This window comes from Haliotis cracherodii, unplaced genomic scaffold (genome assembly GCF_022045235.1).
Source record: "Haliotis cracherodii isolate W230 unplaced genomic scaffold, xgHalCrac1.p SCAF_14, whole genome shotgun sequence".
Classification (NCBI taxonomy): Eukaryota; Metazoa; Mollusca; class Gastropoda; order Lepetellida; family Haliotidae; genus Haliotis; species Haliotis cracherodii.
The window spans coordinates 22,517,257-22,538,081 of record NW_027266269.1 but is presented as its reverse complement, the minus strand read 5'-3'; the positions used below and the strand labels follow the sequence as shown (position 1 = coordinate 22,538,081).

The 20,825-nt window shown below is 38.1% G+C and overlaps 1 protein-coding gene across 6 annotated transcripts in view; it reads left to right on the top strand.

Moving 5' to 3' along the window:
- The window catches only part of LOC139461104 (neogenin-like), a 157,788-nt gene extending 137,232 nt beyond the window's left edge, over positions 1-20,556 (top strand). For 3 of the 6 annotated variants that reach the window (XM_071242630.1, XM_071242629.1, XM_071242628.1), the window contains exons 17-24: positions 2,266-2,460; positions 3,418-3,583; positions 4,560-4,798; positions 5,807-5,923; positions 6,972-7,139; positions 11,062-11,244; positions 13,983-14,140; positions 15,438-20,556. In XM_071242630.1, coding sequence (XP_071098731.1) covers positions 2,266-2,460; positions 3,418-3,583; positions 4,560-4,798; positions 5,807-5,923; positions 6,972-7,139; positions 11,062-11,244; positions 13,983-14,140; positions 15,438-15,536 — 1,325 coding nt within the window. In that variant the 3' untranslated portion in view covers positions 15,537-20,556. Of the gene's footprint in view, positions 1-2,265; positions 2,461-3,417; positions 3,584-4,559; positions 4,799-5,806; positions 5,924-6,971; positions 7,140-8,564; positions 8,655-11,061; positions 11,245-13,982; positions 14,141-15,437 lie in introns of all 6 variants that reach the window. The other 3 variants (XM_071242634.1, XM_071242631.1, XM_071242633.1) reach the window with 2 other exon arrangements.
- The last annotated feature ends 269 nt before the right edge of the window (positions 20,557-20,825 follow it).

Here is a 20,825-nt window from a genome sequence, read left to right as displayed (position 1 = left end):
ACTTTAAAAGTCCAGTTTCCACCCTTGCTGAACTAGGCTGGAATTCCTGGACTCGATCGTAGCGCCACCACTGGTTTTCAAGAGTTATGTCCCTTCTAAACCTCTCCTATGGACCAATCAGATTCCACCTCACGCATCACTTGCATTTGATTAAAACAAAATGGCGGCACCCAGGCAAGACGATCTGATCGATTATCAAGATCTATATTGTGATAAAACAAGTCTTACATCGCGATATGCATCAAATCACATGAGCACCTTGATTAAAAACATGAAAAGATTTGGAAAATATCTCTTGACGGCAAGTTGGCGGTATACACATGCTTTGCAAATCCTGCAATCGACAGATTTCGATTTTGTTGCACGATTTTGATTGGACTATGCATAGACTCGTTAGTCCAGCCAAAATATAACTCCATAATACCAGCCTAGTTCGACAAGGATGGAAACTGGACTTTTAAAGACAGTTATCTCCCTTGCCTCGGGAAGATGTAGTGAATCGTGACAACCCTACCTTGATGTTTCCAAACCATGACCATTCATCACCGCCATTGTATCTTTTCCTGCCATCCCTCCGCAGAGAAAACAGGTATGCCACCCCTGTCACACAGTCTCTGTGTGCCTGTGTCTGTTTGTCTGTGTCCATGTCTGTCTCCATGTCTGTGTCTGTTGGTCCATGTCATGTCCCATAATGCACTCCTGTGGAGTAGGTACAACTTCCTGTTTCCCATGGTGCAACTTGTCCTTTTCATAGACACTGCTGTGCTTTCCAAACTTAGATTGGTGGTTTCAGTCCCTTTTACAGGAATTTTCAGCAAATTTGCTGAAGAACAGGATTTCAAAAGAATTTGCAGGAATTGTATGGCTAATTATACACTGCAATAATTGGCTATTAATTACCTATTATCCTATAAATTGTTTTCTTTAGAAAATTCACTTCATGTTTTGAGTCTGACAATATCCTGTTTCTTTTCATTTTTTTAAAGCTGTATCATTATCGAAACATTCCAATGTGATCTTTTTGCAGAACATCTGCAACAATGAAACGTATAAAAAATATAAAAAGTTATTTTTTTGTAAAAATGAAAATAATAAAAAAAAGTATATTTTTCAAAAATAAATAAACTTTCATTTCTATTCCTTCTTGACTGATATTTGGTGTGTTCTGGGTAATTTGTGCTCTGTAGGTCATCCATGTTTGAATTTGTTCAATGGTTTAGAGGTAGACATTTGACTCTTGTCAATATTTTCATGCACATATCGTGTGTGTCCTCACGTTTTGCACACTTGTTGGAGGTAAGCAAGGTCACATTATATGTCGTACTTTCCCCGCAACTCGCTGTCGTCACACTTTGTCAGATGTCCAAAAGAACATAGGAATATATTTAGTACAATAATAATTTTGAGAAAAGAATCTAGATTACAGGACAAAATTGGAAATCGTCACAAATATTTTTGTCACCATGATGTTCCATACTAGTAATCATCTGTTTGGGCAGTAAGGACTAAATCCAATATGTTTGGTTTTCAAGAAAATAGTATTTACAACTGAGATGCCCACATTTAATTTCCAAACAGTTTGCTCATTAAAAAGTTTGTCTTAAAGTTCCATTGGTTTAAGTTCACAAAGAATATTCAGGTTTACAGCAATCTTAAATATTAAACACTTTTGTGTAGTAGTGGGACGATACATTGGTGCATTGGTTGATCGCAATTTTTTACTTCTCGATACAAGTATCAATCACAGTCACACACTAAGTGAAAAGTTACTATTCTTACCTTAAATGTTTGCTTTGATAACTGTAACGCCAAACACTAATTAGTAGTGAAAATTTGTAGTGAAAACGTAAATATTTTCATCCTTTGCGCCATACTTGACACAGCCAGCTGTAAATCATCAGTGTGCCAGGTATTTGGCCATCCAGTCTATGAAAAAGATGGCTTACGCACCACAGAGCTAGTATCATGATACATATCGGATCGCACAGTTGGTGTATCGTCCCAGCCCTACTTTTGTGTAAGGTCACCATCGTTATGGCACAGGTAATGTTGGTGTTAGAAAAAACACAAATAAGGAAAAAAATTAAATTATTTTTATTTTTACAGATTGAGAAGTGACTGAAATGCCTTTGTTTGACATGATTTGTCTTGTGAAGATGAAAATTACTTGCAAAACATAAATTCTTATTATATTTTTCAGGTTAGAATGTAAAAATATAATCTAAATTTAAATTTTCACAGTTTAAATTTTGTTATTTGTTTCAGGGTACTTGATATTTTACACAACGGACTCCAACCAGGCCGACAGAGACTGGGTGTTGGAGGGCGTGGTCGGAGATCGGTTGTCTACTGTGATCAGTGATCTCACCCCGGACACGACCTACTATTTCAAGGTTCAAGCTCGGAATCGGAAAGGCTATGGCCCAATGTCGGAAACCAAGATCTACAAAACACCAAAAAGTGAGTTGTTGGCTGGTTTACTGAGGAACTTTGTCCGTTGAAATCATGAATTGTGTTTGTTTGTCATCACATGTGTCTGTTGAAATCATGAAATGTCTGTTGAAATCATGAATAGTGTCTGTTGAAATTATGACTCATACATTGAAATCATGAATTGTGTCTTTTGAAATCATGAATAGTGTCTGTTGAAATTATGACTCATACATTGAAATCATGAATTGTGTCTGTTGAAATTATGACTCATACATTGAAATCATGAATTGTGTCTGTTGAAATCATGAATTGTGTCTGTTGAAATCATGAACTGCATATGTTGAAATCATGAATCATACATTACAATCATGAATCATACATTGAAATCATGAATTGTGTTTGTTGAAATCATGAATCATACGTTGAAATCATGAATTGTGTCTGTTGAAATCATGAATCATACATTGAAATCATGAATTGTGTCTGTTGAAATCATGAATCATACATTGAAATCTTGAATTGTTTTTGTTGAAATCATGAATCATACATTGAAATCATGAATTGTGTCTGTTGAAATCATGAATCATACATTGCGATCATGAACTGCATCTGTTGAAATCATTTGGGTAATTCTTTGCATTAGTTCCGCACACATATTTTGTGCATAGAAGTTTTAAAGATAGAAGGAATTTGTTATACATGTATTTTGAACAACTTTGAAAATCACAGGAAATTCCCTTTGGCTGCTAGGAAGATTTGTTTGTGGAATATTGAAAAGGGGAAAGAAATTCACAGCCAGTGGAGCCTACTATTTGATAATCAGGTTAGGAGTGTGTGTGTGTGTGTGTGGGGGGGGGGGGGGGGGGGGCAGTGGACGTGGGCATGTAATTTTTCTATTTTTTAACAGCAAACTGTTCCCCAAAATGCTGCAACACAGAAGTGAAAGTCCCACAATGTTATGGTTTTGTCTCGTGTATCCCCCAGTGGACAGAGCAGCGATGACGGATTCCGACGAACAGGGTGGCCTGTCCATGAACATCATCATCATCATCATTGCGGTTGCCGTGGGAATAATATTTTGCATCGTCATCATCGTGGTTGGTGTTCTGCTGTGCAAGAAGCGTGACGCTCAGCGCCAGGATATCAGAAGGTAGGAGGACAATTTGTCCACAGCAACATTCTTTCTCAATGTTCTAATGAAACTGGAACTTTCAAAGAAGTATGAATGTATAGAGGGCCAATGACTTGATATTCTAGGGGAGGGTTGGCATTTTTTCTATTAATTCTTGTTCCCTAAAATGATTTGATAAATATCCTCATGTTTAAGTGGTCATAATGGATGTTGTGAAAAGTAATGTGTCGTGGGTCATGAAAAGAATTGTCTCCACCTTTCCGAGAATTGTTTTGGAATTTTTTAAAGTTCTAATTGAAAGAAAATTCTATTTCAAACCCAACTCAAATGACTTTTCAACAAAACCAACGTTAATAGTTGACAATCCAGTGTTAGAAATTGATGCTAGTCCTGTAGTCCTTGCCAAACTGCCCAATAGTTAAGGTATCATAAGGACAAGTAGAAATTTGCCGTTTATAGGGGGTTTGCCATATGTTATCATTATAAGGAGAAGTGGACTAAAATGTTGGTTTCTACCACTGCAAAGACTAAGTTTCATTCATCTAATGTCATAACTATCCAGGGGCGGTTGGGTAGCCTAGTGGTTAAAGCGTTAAAGTCAAATCCTCGAAGAAAACGGCCATCTGAGAGGCGGCGCCACAACGAAATAATAAAAGAAGAAAGTTACATGTTCCTGTGGTTGAAATCCCCGATTGCCATGGATAGTTTTAATAATGCTATTCGTAGGGGCGGTCGGATAGCCTAGTGGTTAAAGCGTTCGCTCGTTACGCTGAAGACCCGGGTTCGATTCCAGACATGGGTACAATGTGTGAAGCCCATTTCTGGTGTCCCCCGCAGTGATGTTGCTGGAATATTGCTAAAAGCGGCGTAAAACCATACTCACTCACTCACTCATAACTATCCTCCAACATCAAGCCGACAGGTCAAGATATAACTGGAATTCGGTTCAAAGCGCCGTCACCCTCACTCACTAACCACAAATGTGATTTCCCAGCTACAAGTCTCCAAACAAGCCCCTGAAGGGGATGCCCAAGGATGTGAAGCCCCCAGACCTGTGGATCCATCAACCCAACCACATGGAGATGGGCAAGATGGACAAGTCCCAGCGCAGCGAGTCCAACATGTCCGTCGCCACCAGCACGCTACGTCGGTCATCGCGAGGCTCCTCCGACCGGCTGGACGAGTTCCCTCCAGGGCTAGACATCATGGACAAACGGAGAAACTCTTTTGTTGGTCAGTATTTAGAATATGCCAGCTTGTGAATACAGCATGCTTGTGAATACACTGGCTTGTAAATACACCAGCTTGTGAATACATCAGCCTGTGAATACATCAGATTGTGAATACACTGGTTTGTGAATACACAAGCTTGTGAATACGCCAGCTTGTGAATACGCCAGCTTGTGAATACATTAGCTTGTAAATATGCCGGCTTGATATTTGTCCCCTACAGAAGAGAGTGGCTATATGTTTGTTCCAACCATGATATTTGTCTCCCACAGAAGAGAGTGGCTATATGTTTGTTCTTACGGTGATATTTGTCTCCTACAGGAGAGAGTGGCTATATGTTTGTTCTAACGGTGATATTTGTCTCCCACAGAAGAGAGTGGCTATATGTTTGTTCTAACGGTGATATTTGTCTCCTACAGGAGAGAGTGGCTATATGTTTGTTCTTACGGTGATATTTGTCTCCTACAGGAGAGAGTGGCTATATGTTTGTTCTTACGGTGATATTTGTCTCCTACAGGAGAGAGTGTGGCTATATGTTTGTTCTTACGGTGATATTTGTCTCCTACAGGAGAGTGTGGCTATATGTTTGTTCTTACGGTGATATTTGTCTCCTACAGGAGAGAGTGTGGCTATATGTTTGTTCTTACGGTGATATTTATCTCCTACAGGAGAGAGTGGCTATATGTTTGTTCTTACGGTGATATTTGTCTCCTACAGGAGAGAATGGCTATATGTTTGTTCTCATAGTGATATTTGTCTCCTACAGGAGAGAGTGGCTATTTGTTTGTTCTCATAGTGATATATGTCTCCTACAGGAGAGAGTGGCTATATGTTTGTTCTTACGGTGATATTTGTCTCCTACAGGAGAGAGTGGCTATATGTTTGTTCTTACGGTGATATTTGTCTCCTACAGGAGAGAGTGGCTATATGTTTGTTCTAACGGTGATATATGTCTCCTACAGGAGAGAGTGGCTATATGTTTGTTCTAACGGTGATATTTGTCTCCTTCAGGAGAGAGTGGGTATCCCTCAAGTGGGGAGGAAAGATACCAACCGGCACATCAGAGGAGCATCGTCCGTCCGAAACCCATCACCATCCCAGTGGATGCACAGCCTCTTCAGAAAGAACGTAGGTCTTCATCATCGTCACAGGACAGAAGTATTTGTCTGTTCGCAAATTCCCACTACTTTCACTTCACTGAACAAACATACTGATGTTTATTTCAAATGAAATTGTATTGTTTAAGCATGAAAGGAAACATTTATTTTTCATTGCAAATTATAGTAAATTTATTTTGGTGACTTTGACTAAATCTGTGTATTTCACAGTAGCAAAATACAATATATTTACATTTGCACTGTTGAGTTTAGAGTAATAGGCACAGTCACTTTATGGCTCTCAATGGCTCTGGGACCCAGGAGAGACCCTGGTCCCCAGCAGTTGGTTTATTGATGGTCATAAGATACGGAGACAGTGGGGATTCTGGGTTAGTTTTGTTCCCAAGCAACCTATGCTGGTCATAAGATGGGGAGACCGGGGGATTCTGGGTTAGTTTTGTTCCCTAGCAACCTATGCTGGTCGCAAGATACAGAGACAGGGGCGATTCTGCGTTAGTTTTGTTTCCTAGAAACCTTTGCTGGTTGTAAGATGGGGAGACAGTGGGGATTCTGGGTTAGTTTTGTTTCCAAGCAACCTATGCTGGTCATAAGATGGGCAGACCGGGGGATTCTGGGTTAGTTTTGTTCCCTAGCAACCTATGCTGGTCGCAAGATACAGAGACAGGGGCGATTCTGCGTTAGTTTTGTTTCCTAGCAACCTTTGCTGGTTGTAAGATGGGGAGACAGTAGGGATTCTGGGTTAGTTTTGTTCCCTAGCAACCTGTGCTGGTTGTAAGAGGCAATGTAATGGACCAGGTGGTCAGGATTGGGGACTTTGCTGATAGCGTGTTTTCATACCATGACATCATCGATCGTTGCTCATGATATCAATCACTGGTTTGTCTAGCCCAGACTTGATTATTTACAGACCGCCATCATATAGCTGGAATATTGCTGAATGCGGCATTAAACAACAAACAAACAAACAAAATATGTCCTCGAGGTAATCTTTGGTTCACCATTTGAAGTTTTTTTAACAAAGTTTCACAAATGCTTACATCCTTCCATTTTGCTTGCAGCGGTTGCCACGGTAACAGCATTACCAAATGGTCACATTACCCAAATGATTGACCCGCGAGACGTCGGAGGTCATCCCATGCGACCTGTGTACCCTCGAACCCAGTACAACACTCAGTACACTTCAACGCCCCGCGTCAACGCCGGAGATATACCTCAGTCAAGCTCAAGTGAGTATCATAGTTAAATTTCTGTGGAACGTTTTTCTTGAAATTATCTTTTTCATTGTTTTATTTCAATTTTTCAAGTTGAGAACTTATATTTAATCTGATTCAAGTTTGTCATGTCCTTCAATAATTTTAAAGGCATTTTTATTTAATTTTGTTATTTTGGCAATATGTTTCTTTAATAAAATCACTCTTCAATTTACTGACTTTAAAAGCATCCTCTGATTCTAACACATTTCTCACTTAACATTTGCTTGTTTCAATTTTGCAAATTTTGCACCTCCTCGTAACGGACTGTAACAAATAATTGCTTTCCATTTTGGATTACGATATTGCTTTTAAATGCTCATGAGCAGAAAATTGGTAAAATATGAAATGGTTTGTTGTGGTCCACAGACAATGGTTTTCCATTCAGTGTATCCTGCATGACATCACCCAGCTTTTGAGTAACGTTTGTTGAGGCATTAACCATCTTCTTGTAGCCAGGGTATTATATCTCCAGCCTATTGGGATAAATACCCTGGACCCATTTGCCACCACAGCTTCGTTTCAGAAGTGACATCACAATCTCCATCTCTTTCATCACTAACATCGCACAGACATTCTCTTGCTCATGAGAAGAATTTGATTGGATGGCTATTTTTAGCATCATGCTGTTTTGAAATGAAACTGTGGATGTGCATGGGTCCAGGGTATTTGTCATGATAGAATGGAGATATCATACCCTGGATAAATGAGGATGGTCATTAACTGGTTGCTGAACTTGATGGTGTCCCTCACTAACTCTAAATTTAAAAGAAAGAATTTTTTTAAAATGCATACCTGGTAAACTTTTGAGAAATTCTGCAGTTATAATGTAAAGTATGGTGTTGATTTTTTTATTGAATAAAAAAATGTTATTTCAAAAAGAAATAAAAAATTTAGTAGTTTACCAGTATCATGAAATGTGATGAAAATTTATATTTTCATTAAAAGAATTGTTTTTCTCTTATATTCATCTGAAATATTGGAAATTAAGTTCTTCAATATTAAATAATAGTTGGAATGGTCAAAGGAAACAAATATCATCACAAAAATACATTCTGATTAAAGAACTAATATTGATGGTTGAATAAGGTTTTTAAACTTCATATCTTAGAGGCTGTTAAATACCGGTATTCCTCTTCTTAATTAGGAATATATTGATTCAAAATAGTAATAAATTGCTATAGTGATTAGAGGTCTATTTTACTTCGAATAATCTGGAATCTGGAAAATTCATGTGATTTATGCGATCACTTTGGCTACTCTGATAAAGGATCATAAAATTAGGCAGTGTAACTTTTTCCCTATCTATTAAGACTTTATAAAGACTCTATTTAGACTAATATTTTTCTAGCGTGTGTGCGTGCTGTGTTTGTGGCATGATTTGTTTGTTTTCCTCGTCAGCAAAAGCCATGTCATCATTGAGCGAAGACGATTGTGTGGGCTATCCCCCTGACGTGTTTGAAGACTCCTACGCCAGTAGAATAGGCTATGGCATGTATTCCTTCTTTACTTCTTCTCATAACAGCAGAGATCATGATTTCCGGTGCTTTCTGCAGAATTCTGCAAAAAAATTCGGAAATTTTGCAGAAATTGTTGGAATTCACTGTTTCAGCAAAGTGGGCACTTAAATGCATCTTACATTTAACCACATAATAAATAATCTGCTCAGGTTTTGAGAGTATTGATACACGTATAGTACACTCACCATCTTACACTTTTAATTTCTTTGATACTTGATTATTGCATGAACATGCACACCTAAGGTTTGTATATCCCTATTGTTTCCCTCACACACCAATTTGAAATGTATTTTCCATTTTTCATACTCTGGATGTATTCTGAACAGTTGGTGAATACGGTAGTTTCTTTTAGCTGTAGCCAATCAGATGTAGTGCAGACATCTCTACCCCCAAAGTTTCTTGATTTATGAGTGACCTTTACTTGTTGAAAGAAAAATCTTCTATTGTGACCTATACAGCCTTCGAAAGTCACACAAGTCTGCTAGCCTGGCACTCCTACACTGCTGTGGACAAGTGTTAATCCAAGTCTCAATACTTCAATTTTGCTACAAAATAAACTGACCCGTGAAGATCCGGTGTAGAATATGTCTTCAGCAACCCATGCCTGCCTGTTGGCAATGTTTAGATTATACATAATCTATCGGTACCACACTTTACACACACCTCACATCCATATTAATGTGCTTGACAGGTAAGTCCAGGGATTGATACTAATACTCTCTCAGACACACATCGCGAATACTTCACGGGTTTGTATAATCCTCCATCACTCGATCTGTCGCTATTATTACCAACCAATTTCAAAAGTGTCGAGTTCAGCTCGGCTAAGGTTGCACAATCGGATATATTTCTCACTTGACACAATGTGTGCATTGTGCCTTGTGAAGTGACGATATAGCCATGTTTATTTGTTTGTTGTTTAACGCTGCACTCAGCAATATTCCAGCTATATGACGGCGGTCTGTTAATAATCAAGCCTGGACCAGACAATCCTGTGATTGATAACATGAGCATCAGTCCAAGCAATTTGGATACGATGACATGCATCAACCAAGTCAGCAAAACCTGACCACCTGATCCCGTTAGTCGCCTGTTTCGACAAGCATAGTCGCCTTTTACAGCAAGCATGTGTTGCTGAAGACCTATTCTACCCCGCATCTTCACTGGTTGTATAGCCTTGTGAGGTGACGATGTGGCTGAAATATTGCCCATGGATAAATCTTAAAACATAAGGCCATATATGGTTTCGTGCAAAGGTGTTACTTTTAAAGGCTCTATTGACCTTCCATGAGTTAAGAACGGCCTAATACCAGTATAAGTTTACTAAAAATAGATGCACATCATTACTACACTGCAAAGCGGCCATGTATTCTTGGTTGATCGAGGGATTTGGGATATACAGACCGTGAAGTTTTGACGATGATTTAAACGCCGCAGTTTCATGTTCCAAGGTTGAGTATTGTGCTGTAGACTTGTGTGAGAAATGATTAACTTTGTCCCGAAGTGACGTTCAATGTCTCCATGTGTCCAGTCATGTCTGTCACAAGTCACGTGACCCTTGTACATGTTGAGTGTCGGTGCAATCTCATTAAAATCTGATCTTAGTACTCGCTACCGCTAAACAAAGATCTGAGGACATCCCGTAAGGGGTCTAGTCAGAACAACCTTTCATCTGACCAATCAGAGCGTTGCTTACCGGATCAAAGTGATAGTTGGAATGTGATTTCTAATCATACAATCTAGACCATACATTAGCCATTCCAGAATGTTCTTATGTTCAGGTTCCAAAATTTTAATTGAAAATTTGTCAAAATAGGTTTCGAAAGCGTAGTCGCCAATTTGATATTAATGCCGTAAAGCTTGAGAAAGCTACCTTCTGATTGGCTGATGTCGACTTCTTGTCAGTCATTCTACTGGTCGGTCAAAGTTTGGTCTGACGTGACCCGTAATGGGATAGTCTCAGATCCTTGTTTAGCAGCAGTGAGAAATAAGATCTGATTTTAATGAGATTGAGTGTCGGTGAATCGGGTTAGCACCGGTGTGGTAGCTGAGTGTTCTAGACATGTATAATCATAGCTTCAAGGCTTTGACCCCACTCATTTGCATGTGACCCCTACATCGTACTGACTCATCCAACCAGCTATAACATCTCTCGTCCCGCCCCTTCCATTCTCCAGAGTCGCCAAATGCATGAGAACAGTCTCGTCTTCCAAAATCTGTCGAGTGAATTTGTCTTTGTTTCTAACAAGTTCGTGTTTTGATGAAAAGAAAAGACAAATCAATTCAAGACCTAAAATCAAACATCATCGGAAAATATTTGAAAATTTGAAAAAGATCATGTGACAAAGGGAGATAACTGTGATCATGCTTAATTCCAGGCCTTATGTCACCTGAATCACCAACCCAATATGATCAGCAAGCAAACACATTCGCTGAGTCGACAAGTGGGGTGGTCTCGTCAGAGGCCTTGAAGGTTTCACTGGGGCGCACCCCCAATCCGCTGCGGAGTTTTGCTCTCCCTGGCCCCCCTTCCCCAGGAGCTACCCCACCCAGACACATAGGTAGGAGTCAATGAACACTCAGCTTCCAGGGTTGCCAAGCAACGAGGGCACCGACCATTTGATGTGGGTGGGGACTGGTATTTTTTTTTTTTAAGTTGTTAATTTTAGAACACTTAAAACACAAAAACATAATCAGGTCAATTCGTGTAAATAAATATGTTAAAGATAAACTTCAGCGGCTGTTTATTTTGTCAACACGAAAAAGCCGTAAACAACTACACGACATCAGTGACATCATTCAGTGCGGTAGGGCAACCAAAGCACTTCCCATTCTATCATCAGCTGATAAGGAAACAGGAGTCCATTGGCATGGCATTTTGTTTTTCGGTTTATGGAAACGTAAACAAATTGCTCGGTTAGCCAATCAAATGCCACAGAAACTCTTACAATTTATTTCTCATTCCAGAAAGCTAATTCTATTATGAGCCAATCAAGAAACTGTAATCTGTTTGTGTGCGTGGCCTTATTAATTTTTAGGGGGTTTATCCCTTGCAATTTAATTAAAAATAATTGGTTCCAGAGACAGAACGAATTTTTTGGGTCTCCAAACAAAACATTTTTCACGGAAATTACTCGATGGCTGAAACAGCTGTTCTTGAAAAAAGATTTGTTTTGCTCTTCCTTCTGAAGAAAGTAATTGAACCAGTGAACTAAAATATTTTGTGACTCAAAATTCCCAAGGCCCCAGAATAGAACAAGAACCTTTTTCTCACTCTCTCTGCAAGGTCCATAATATGAAGCCAATTAGATTTTGTTCAAATTATGTGTGAATGTTTATATGTCATATGTATAAAACGATAATTTGCTGGGAAAAAATGGTTGGGAAGTTTGGTTTGATTGGGGTCGGAAAAAACGACTCTTCGTTGTCATTGTTTAGGGATTGTGACCGACTAGATCACTCCTACACTTTAACATAGACTTAGGATAGTTGTCTTGTTGAGATTACTTTGGTAGTGGATATAAATGTGGATTGGTTGTCAGTCAGGCTCAGTGCCTTTGCTGTTGGCACATCACTGTGTCTGATGGCAGTCCCCTGTGAAGATCCGGCAAGATTTAGCAACTCATGCTTGCCGCAAAAGGCGACTATGCTATACTATTCCTGTCACTGACGACCCGTGAAGATCTTGGCTAGGTCTTCAGCAATCCATGCTTGCCGCAAAAGGTGACTGTGCTATACTATTCCTGTCACTGACGACCCGTGAAGATCCGGGGTAGGTCTTCAGCAATCCATGCTTGCTGTGAAAGGCGACTGTGCTTGTCGTAAGAGACAACTAAAGGGATGGTCAGGCTCGCCGACTTGGCTGATGCATGTCATCGTATCCCAATTCCATGAATGATCCTGATGTCAATCACTGGATTGTCTAGTCCAGGCTCGATTATTTACAGACCGCCGTCATATAGCTGGAATATTGCTGAGTGCAGTGTTAAACCACAAACAAACAGAACAAAATATAGCACTGTCTACTCATTTTGTTAGTCACTGATTTGCCTGGTCCTTTACAAGCTGGCATGGTGTGGCTGGAATATTGCTGACTGTTGCATAAAACAACATTCACTCACTCCCTAAGTCGGTTGTTAGAGTGAAAACATCAGGGTCTTTTTCCACAAACTGATCTTCAGACAGATTTTTGGGGGTGGGGGACCCGTGAAGATCCGGGGTAGAATAGGTCTTCAGCAACCCATTCTTGCTGCAAAAGGTGACTATGCTTGTCGTAAGAGGCAACTAACGGGATCGGGTGGTCAGACTCGCTGACTTGGTTGATGCATGTCATCAATCCCAATTGCTTGGATCGATGCTCATGATGTCAATCACTGGACTGTCGGGTCCAGACTCGATTATTTACAGACCACTGTCATGTAGCTGGAATATAGATGAGTGCAGCATAAAACAACAAACCAAACCAAGAATCTTGGGGTGGGATTACACATTTGTGGCCTAAAACTAAAACAGAATTCCACTCTTTGTGTTTTGAAATTTTTATGATAAATTTTCAACAGGTTTTAATTATAGTATTTTTAATATTTTATTAGTATTTATGGCTATAGTAAATGAGTTTGTTTTTTAACATCTTATTTATCTTTTTGTAGGTGGAATAAAAAAACCTGCTTTTCATTATTTTATATTGTTTTACATTTCAATGTTTTGGAGTCGTGGATTAGTCAATCAAGTTTTCAAAAAGCATCTGGCCTTATCACTTATACCATCATCACTCCCATATTTTAACATAGACCTACCAAAAAAGTAGATAAGATAGCTTTGTGGAAAGGGGCCATGTTGCTTAGTGTAGAATAATACATTTTTTTATTTACGATATTCGACGTAATAAGTGCCTAGGGCACTCTCAAAACTAGAAATAGGGGGCTCTTATTAGACGATTATTTTGGTGAAAATAACAGTTGAAAGATCGTAAATTTCGTGGTTTATGCTAACACCCTGAAATGTTTATATATGACAGATTATTCCAGAATTTAATTGCCCATGATTAAGGGTGCATATAACACAGGAGTGCATATTATTCACGAATAAATAAGTCTTGTGTACATTGATCAATCGGAAAGAAAGGAGGCTAATTGGGATGTTCACTATCGCAGTGGGTGCTTATTAGAACGGGGCGCTTATTAAGTCGATAACAGTATGTGTCTGATTTGTAGTTTACAGTGCCTAAGAAACAAGAATGTTTAGTCTTACTATAAGACAATTCTTGAAGGGATCATAACCAAGGTGTATTTCTTTACAGTTAAACCACAGCCTAATCTTAGTCCTTACAAGAAGCCCACTCCGCCTATCACGACCGGACCCATCAAGTCTCGGTCGCCTCTCCCACTGATCACCTCCAAAGCACCGGACGTGACGCTCAAAGCGGGGAAATCGGGAAAAGAAGACAATGGCATGGAGGTAGGAGAACTGAGGAGAACTAAATATCCAATATCTAGAATAACATAATAACAAGGCCTTTTATTAGTTACATTCAGAATTGGATGTTTAAATTCATTTTCAACGATACAGAAATGAAGTATGTTTGTAGGAGAACTGAGGAGAATGATAACAACATCAAATTTATTATTCCTAATTATGTTGTTTCAACCCAAACACGTTTCACACGAGTGGTAAACGTCTGAGACCTGCATCACTTCGGGCTTTCCTCCACATTAAGCTGACATGCCGTGAAATAACTGGAATACTAAAAGCGGTGTTAAACCCAACTCACTCACTCACTCAACCCAAGCCAATCTAGATTATAACAAAGCAAGTCTAGCCAGCTCTATTGAAAATGAAATTGTTTAGAAAAGAGATATGAATTGTGTTATGAAAGACTTTCTAGACTATCTCATTAACACATGGGTAATAATCTTTTTTTTCTTATAATGTCTTTCTTAAAATAATCAAGGTATAAGTTATATTAATTGGGTGCAGTTGGTTGGCACTAAATATCCAATATCTAGAATAACATTATAACAAGGCCTTTTATTAGTTACATTCAGAATTGGATGTTTAAATTCATTTTCAAAGATACAGAAATCAAGTATGTTTGTCTGAATGCTCTCTGACTCATACCAAGAATCCTCAATGCATATTGTCTAAATAGAAAGTTCACCGGGCACAACCTAGTCATCCAAAACTAGCATCCAAAGAAGATAGCACGTGGATGAGATCAGACAATATGTCTGACGAGAAACTGCTACAATGAAATTGCAACATTATGCTGTGCATTCCATGCTATGCATGACACATAATTAAGTGACGTCACGATTTTCACTACCAAAGGAGCTTGTTAGCTGAAATTTTATTCTCAAGACACTGGTTATTTCTGTTTAAAAACTGAAAAGGTTGGCAGAAAGTTTTTGAATAATAAACAGAATCTCACCCGAGTGTTTTCCAAGCACAAATGTTACAAGATCATTGTTAAAATAACATTATCCTCATCAAGCCTTGGATATTTGTAACTTTTTTCAACTCGTCTTGATATATTTCATCTCAGGCGCTACACAGGTGAATGTGAGTGAGTGAGTGAGTGAGTGAGAGTATGGTTTGACGCCTCTTTTAGCAATATGCCAGCAATATCGGCAGACCAGAAATGGGCTTCACACATTGTACCCACGTGGGGAATTGAACCCGGGTGATCGGTGTGACGAGCCTGCCTTTTTATTTATTGAGACTTAAGTGTTTTGTTAACTCATGTCTTCACTTCCAGAAATCTCTGAGTACCGAGGAGCTGACGGCGGAGATGGCCAACTTGGAAGGCCTGATGAAAGATCTGAATGCCATCACACAACAGGAGTTTGAATGCTAACAACGATGGGTGGGCCACTACAGCGTGTTGATATTGTTATATATATGTATTTATATGACAATACTACTGTGAGAGGACACAGCCCCAGCAGTGGCTTTCTATTGGATGTGTAGTCAGGTTACTATGACGACAGCATTTATAGTACACGGCATACGTGTACTACTCGCCGGACAACTTGTTATACGATATGGACTCCAGAGCAGAGACGAAGATATTTCTTCAAAATTTCATAAGTCATTTCTGCTGAAGGGCTCAAGAAAAGATTTCTGCGTGTGGACTGTGTGGGAATGGAACACTAATACAGTGAGGTTTGAAGTTGACTTTTCACAGCAAAGGGATTACATTCACAAGCAAAGATTATTGGCCGATTTTCTGACGTAGTTGATCCAGTTATCTCCCTTTGCTTTGTAACACATTTCCATTGTCGTGTCGCTGCCTGTTTGGTTGTGAAGTTCTGTCAAGCTGTAGTGGAAAATGTCACGTCTGCAGTATTAGCAAAGGGAGATAATTCTGAGAGAAGACAGTGGTGCTATTTGTGTCACAACTACCCAGAATGTCTGTCAGTTTAAGACTTGGAACAACAGCAACTGCCTTATGAACAAACACTTTGTACATGTTTTAGAAGTGCTGGCCAACTAGCTGAGCAATATATGATCAACTGCTGAATTTCTTTCAAGTAATGAAAAATACCATATTTCTTTGGAATGTTTGAGTTTTTCAATAAAGTAAAAATGTATCCCTGGGAATGTGTGCTTTTCTAGATACATGTATTCTAAGGTATTATATTCCAACTGTTTGAACAAGAACTTTAATTGGGTTGGCCTATTTGGGACTAAAGTCATATTTCCCTCATTTTGAATTAGCCAAATAATAATATATCGCCAAAGTTTGAAGGAAAATACTATTGTAGGTAAGAAATATTTTTTTTCACAAATAAGACACTATTGAAATAATCATAAAATGGAGAATTTATCCAGGAATAAAGGTTTTGTGCTTTAAATATGTAATTGGGGTATTTTTAGATATAAATGAACAAACTACGCAATGTTACGACAACTCGAACACTTTAAAGAAATATGGTTGTCAATAGCTTGGACAGAGATATTCCAAACATAGGTCGGTACAACAGCGAAGCCGTTCAAGGGTTGGAACATGAATATTCATGAGGCTAATTATGCATGCTGGATCAGAACATTATTATTGAGGGTGGACAGGTATTTACGTCCCACAATAATTAGGTAATTGAACCACTGACTAACATGAAGCTGAAGTATGAAATTGATTTCAACCCCAAATATCAAATTTTATAGAAAAAAGAATAACGGGGTCAAAAAACAAAGTTTTGACCTGACAAGTAAGACCCAGCGTCCGTTTCAACCGACCCGAATAAGTCATGAGCCTCCCGCTGGACTGCTCCGCTGTTAAGATGAAGCACCCTTCGCCTTGGTATCAGTATCTAGAAGTAGAGGGCCAAAACCAAATAAATATTTGTCAGCTTGTGTTTACTTATAGTTGACTAACGATCTTCCACCACAGCCCTTGTGTTTTGTCCAATGCCAAAGTACGTAAGGCACACCCATTTTGTATGAAATTGCTTTCTTGCATCATGACTTGTACATAAGGTTCTCTATGTGTATTGAACATTTAAAACTAAATGACAATGAAGCCTGCCTGTAGCAGAAATAGTTGCTGTGCTGATATCATTGTTGTCTTCACTTTAAAGTCCATTTTGTTGTTGTTTATGCAAGTACTGCATTCGACATAATAAGCGCCCAGGGCACTCTCAAAATTAGAAATATGGGGCTCGTATTAGAATATAATTTTGGTGGAAAAAAAAGAGCTGAAAGATCATAAATGTTGTTGTTTATGCTGACAGCCTAAATGATACGAAAGAAAAGTCTGTGTGTATTATACACAACAAATATATATTTCCTGAATTTAATATCCCATAATTTAGAGGGCATATAACACACAAGTATGTATAATATATGAATAAATAAGTCTTGTATACGTTGATCAATTTGAAGGGGTGCTGATTGGGATTGTTCACTAGCCAATATATTCGCAAATTTTGTCGTGGGCCTTTATTAGAGCAGGGCGCTTATTACGTCGAATACAGTATTTGGAAAGTGATTATTTTAAGATGCAAAGTGTGAATATTCATATACTTTGTACTAATGGTCAAAATTACTATGCGGTTTTAGTTGCATTGATGCCTTTGTATTTTTACAAGGTCAACAAATAATTATTGTGATTTTTTCAAATAGTTTTTATTACATTTTTATGACTGCAATTCATTGTCATCATCTTTTACCCCTCGTATTACTCTATTATTTATGCCATATGAACAAAGTGAAAATTACCTCAAACATATACATTTTTCTCTAGTGTTGATTAAGCATGAAACTGTATTTGAAAGTTTTATTTTGAATATAATGTACAGAAAAAATGTTGAATAATTTTAGAAAGAAATGTGAATTGTGTATACATAGAAAGAGACTTAATAGCTTTGAAGGCTCTTTGAAAATGTTTGGAAATCACCATGCAGTGTTCTTATGTTTAATTATTCTGTTGCAACTCAGTACATGATGGTCAATGACTGTCTGGTAGTACTTTAAAGTGTTGAACTGCTCTTGACCAAAGAAGCATCTATTTATTTGACATCAACCATACTTTTTTCTGATGTTCATGAAGTTTCAACCCTTAAGAATCTGAACTGTTGGAAAAAAGGATTGACAGTATTTCATCTCAACACTTTTCAGATTTAAACATTGATATGAAAAGAAATTGCATTGTATGGTATCTCATTCTTCGTGTTGGGTGAAATATTTTCTCTTTGAAGAGTCTTGACAGGAATTTTGTCCGTTGCTGAGACAATTTAGTTGTTTTGATAGGTTGCGCCTTAACTATGACAGCAGTTTCGAGAAGGAATTGTACATTTCTGCCACTGGTTTCCATAGAAACAACTTATGTATTGTGAGGGTGAACATGAAACATTTGATTAAGTAATGCATGAGAAATCAAATGCATATTTCGTTATATGCATGCAAAAAAAACCCAGAATAACCTTCTTGCCCTATATGAAAGTGAAACAAAATTTATTTGGTGAGAATGACCTTGGTATATCAAGGCCGTAGTTAACTTTTTTTGACAGGGTGGGCAAATATTTGTACAAGTATCACTTGTCCCCAACTTCATTCAAATAAAACTGTTTTCTATAAAAAATCAAGGGGGGAATTGCCCCCCCCCCCCCCCCCCCCCCCAGACCCCCCAGCTGGCTACGGCACTGTATATTCTTCCATGTGGGATCTGTTGTGTCAGGAATTTATGAGGGAGAAACAAAAGAAAAGTCCTAGAAACTGTAAAGCTCAAGAAATGACTTTCATGAAACAATGAAAAGTTTAAGAATTAATAATTGAATATAAGGTTGTGTCATTGTGAGCGAATTGATTCACATTACATTTTTTCTAGAATTTTTGTCTTACAACTTTTGAAAACCTACAGACTTTCAGCAGTTTGATGAAACTCTTCAAGGGACATAACTCCTACCATTTTTGTGACAATGAAAAGTAGGATTGGAACATGGAAAAATCATAACCAGATATCAAGCAGAAATTAGGGTTGGCATACATTTTAGCATTAGGTGGGGATTACAAACATGTTTTTTATATGGCCTTACAATGAAATGTTTCAATAAGTCACAAAAAAGCATTAGTGAGCCCGATGTCCAAAGTAATGATTATTTTCAGTGACCCTGACGCCTTAGCAGCCTGTGCATGTGCATGAGCGACCAATAATTTATTATGATAAAATTTGTACATGTTTATGAACTTGTAATTTTTATACAAGTTACAAACCAATGCTTCTGAGTTGACTTTGTGTACTAAGTCCTTTTGCTAACTTTTTGTGTGGGCACGAATTCATCCTCTTCCTGATGGCTGAGCCTCAGCTATCACACTTGGGCTGCTGGAGATGGGTCATATCTTGTCCTCTCTGCAAGGGGCACCTAAAAAACATTTTCGTATTTTTTTTCGTATAACAATTTCATGTTGTTATAATACCTGTGTCAGAATGATTTTTTTGCTGTATTTTGCAGATTTCTTTTCAAACAGGAAGTGGTCAGTCCCTTAAATGAATTTTTAAAAATCTTCATAACAACTGATCCTACTGCAGATATTTTTTGTTATTGTTCCATTTCATAATCATAATTAAGAATTCACAATATGTTTGTATGAAATATGATGAAGTATGGAATATACAAAGTTTTCAAATATTATGTTTAAATTTTGATGTCCGTGATTCTAATTTTGATACATTTGTTCGTTTTCATAATTTGTTCGGTTGGTTTTATGGTATTATTAATGGTATTTTATTAATGGTATTTGAATAATGGTATTGCTTTAATTACCTATAAGGATTTTAAGACTATATGGAACTTGTAAATTCTCTGCCCAGTAATACATGGATCAAAATTTAACTTACTTTTATCCATTAATTAATTAATTCATCAGGGAATAATACCACAAAAAATAGTATGTAACCACCAGTAAAATAACTGTACATTTCATCTTCCAATCACTAAAACATAAATAGTCATAGGGCTAGGAAATTAATAATAATTAAATTCAAGCCTCCTCGTTTAATGTTAAAAAGGTTATGATTTTTTAAGATTCTGTTTTGGGATCCAATGTTTTTTAGGTTCATAAATGTTTAGAGAGATTCAGTTTAGGGCATTAAAATATTTTGAAGGTTCATAAATGTATTGTAGAGATCTCTCTCATAGCATTAAAACTTTTGTAAGGTCTACAAAAGTTTGGACAGGATCATGCTTGAGGCTCAGCATCAATATATCATCATGTCATCATCACTCTCTCCTACCTGGCCTCCGCCTCGGTTGTCATGGCAACCCGAGCTTGGGATCTGGGTGTGGTGTTCAACTGCTTTTGTACGCTCTGTGACCTGGTCATGGAGAGATCAGTCTCAGCCAGCAACAACTGGGAGAATGAAATAATAAACATATCAGAACATTTGCTTGGCGTCTTCTTGTGTCATGAAAGTGGTAATTTACATTTTTATTTCAAAAACGCTGCACTCAGGTATACTCTGGGTATATGACAACCATTAGTTTTGTTTGTTTGTTTGTTTGTTGTTTAACGCCGAACTCAGCAATATTCCAGCTTTATGACGGCAGTCTGTGATTAATCGAGTCTGGACCAGACAATCCAGTGATTGACATCATGAGCATCGGTCCATGCAATTGGGATACAATGACATGCATCAACCAAGTCA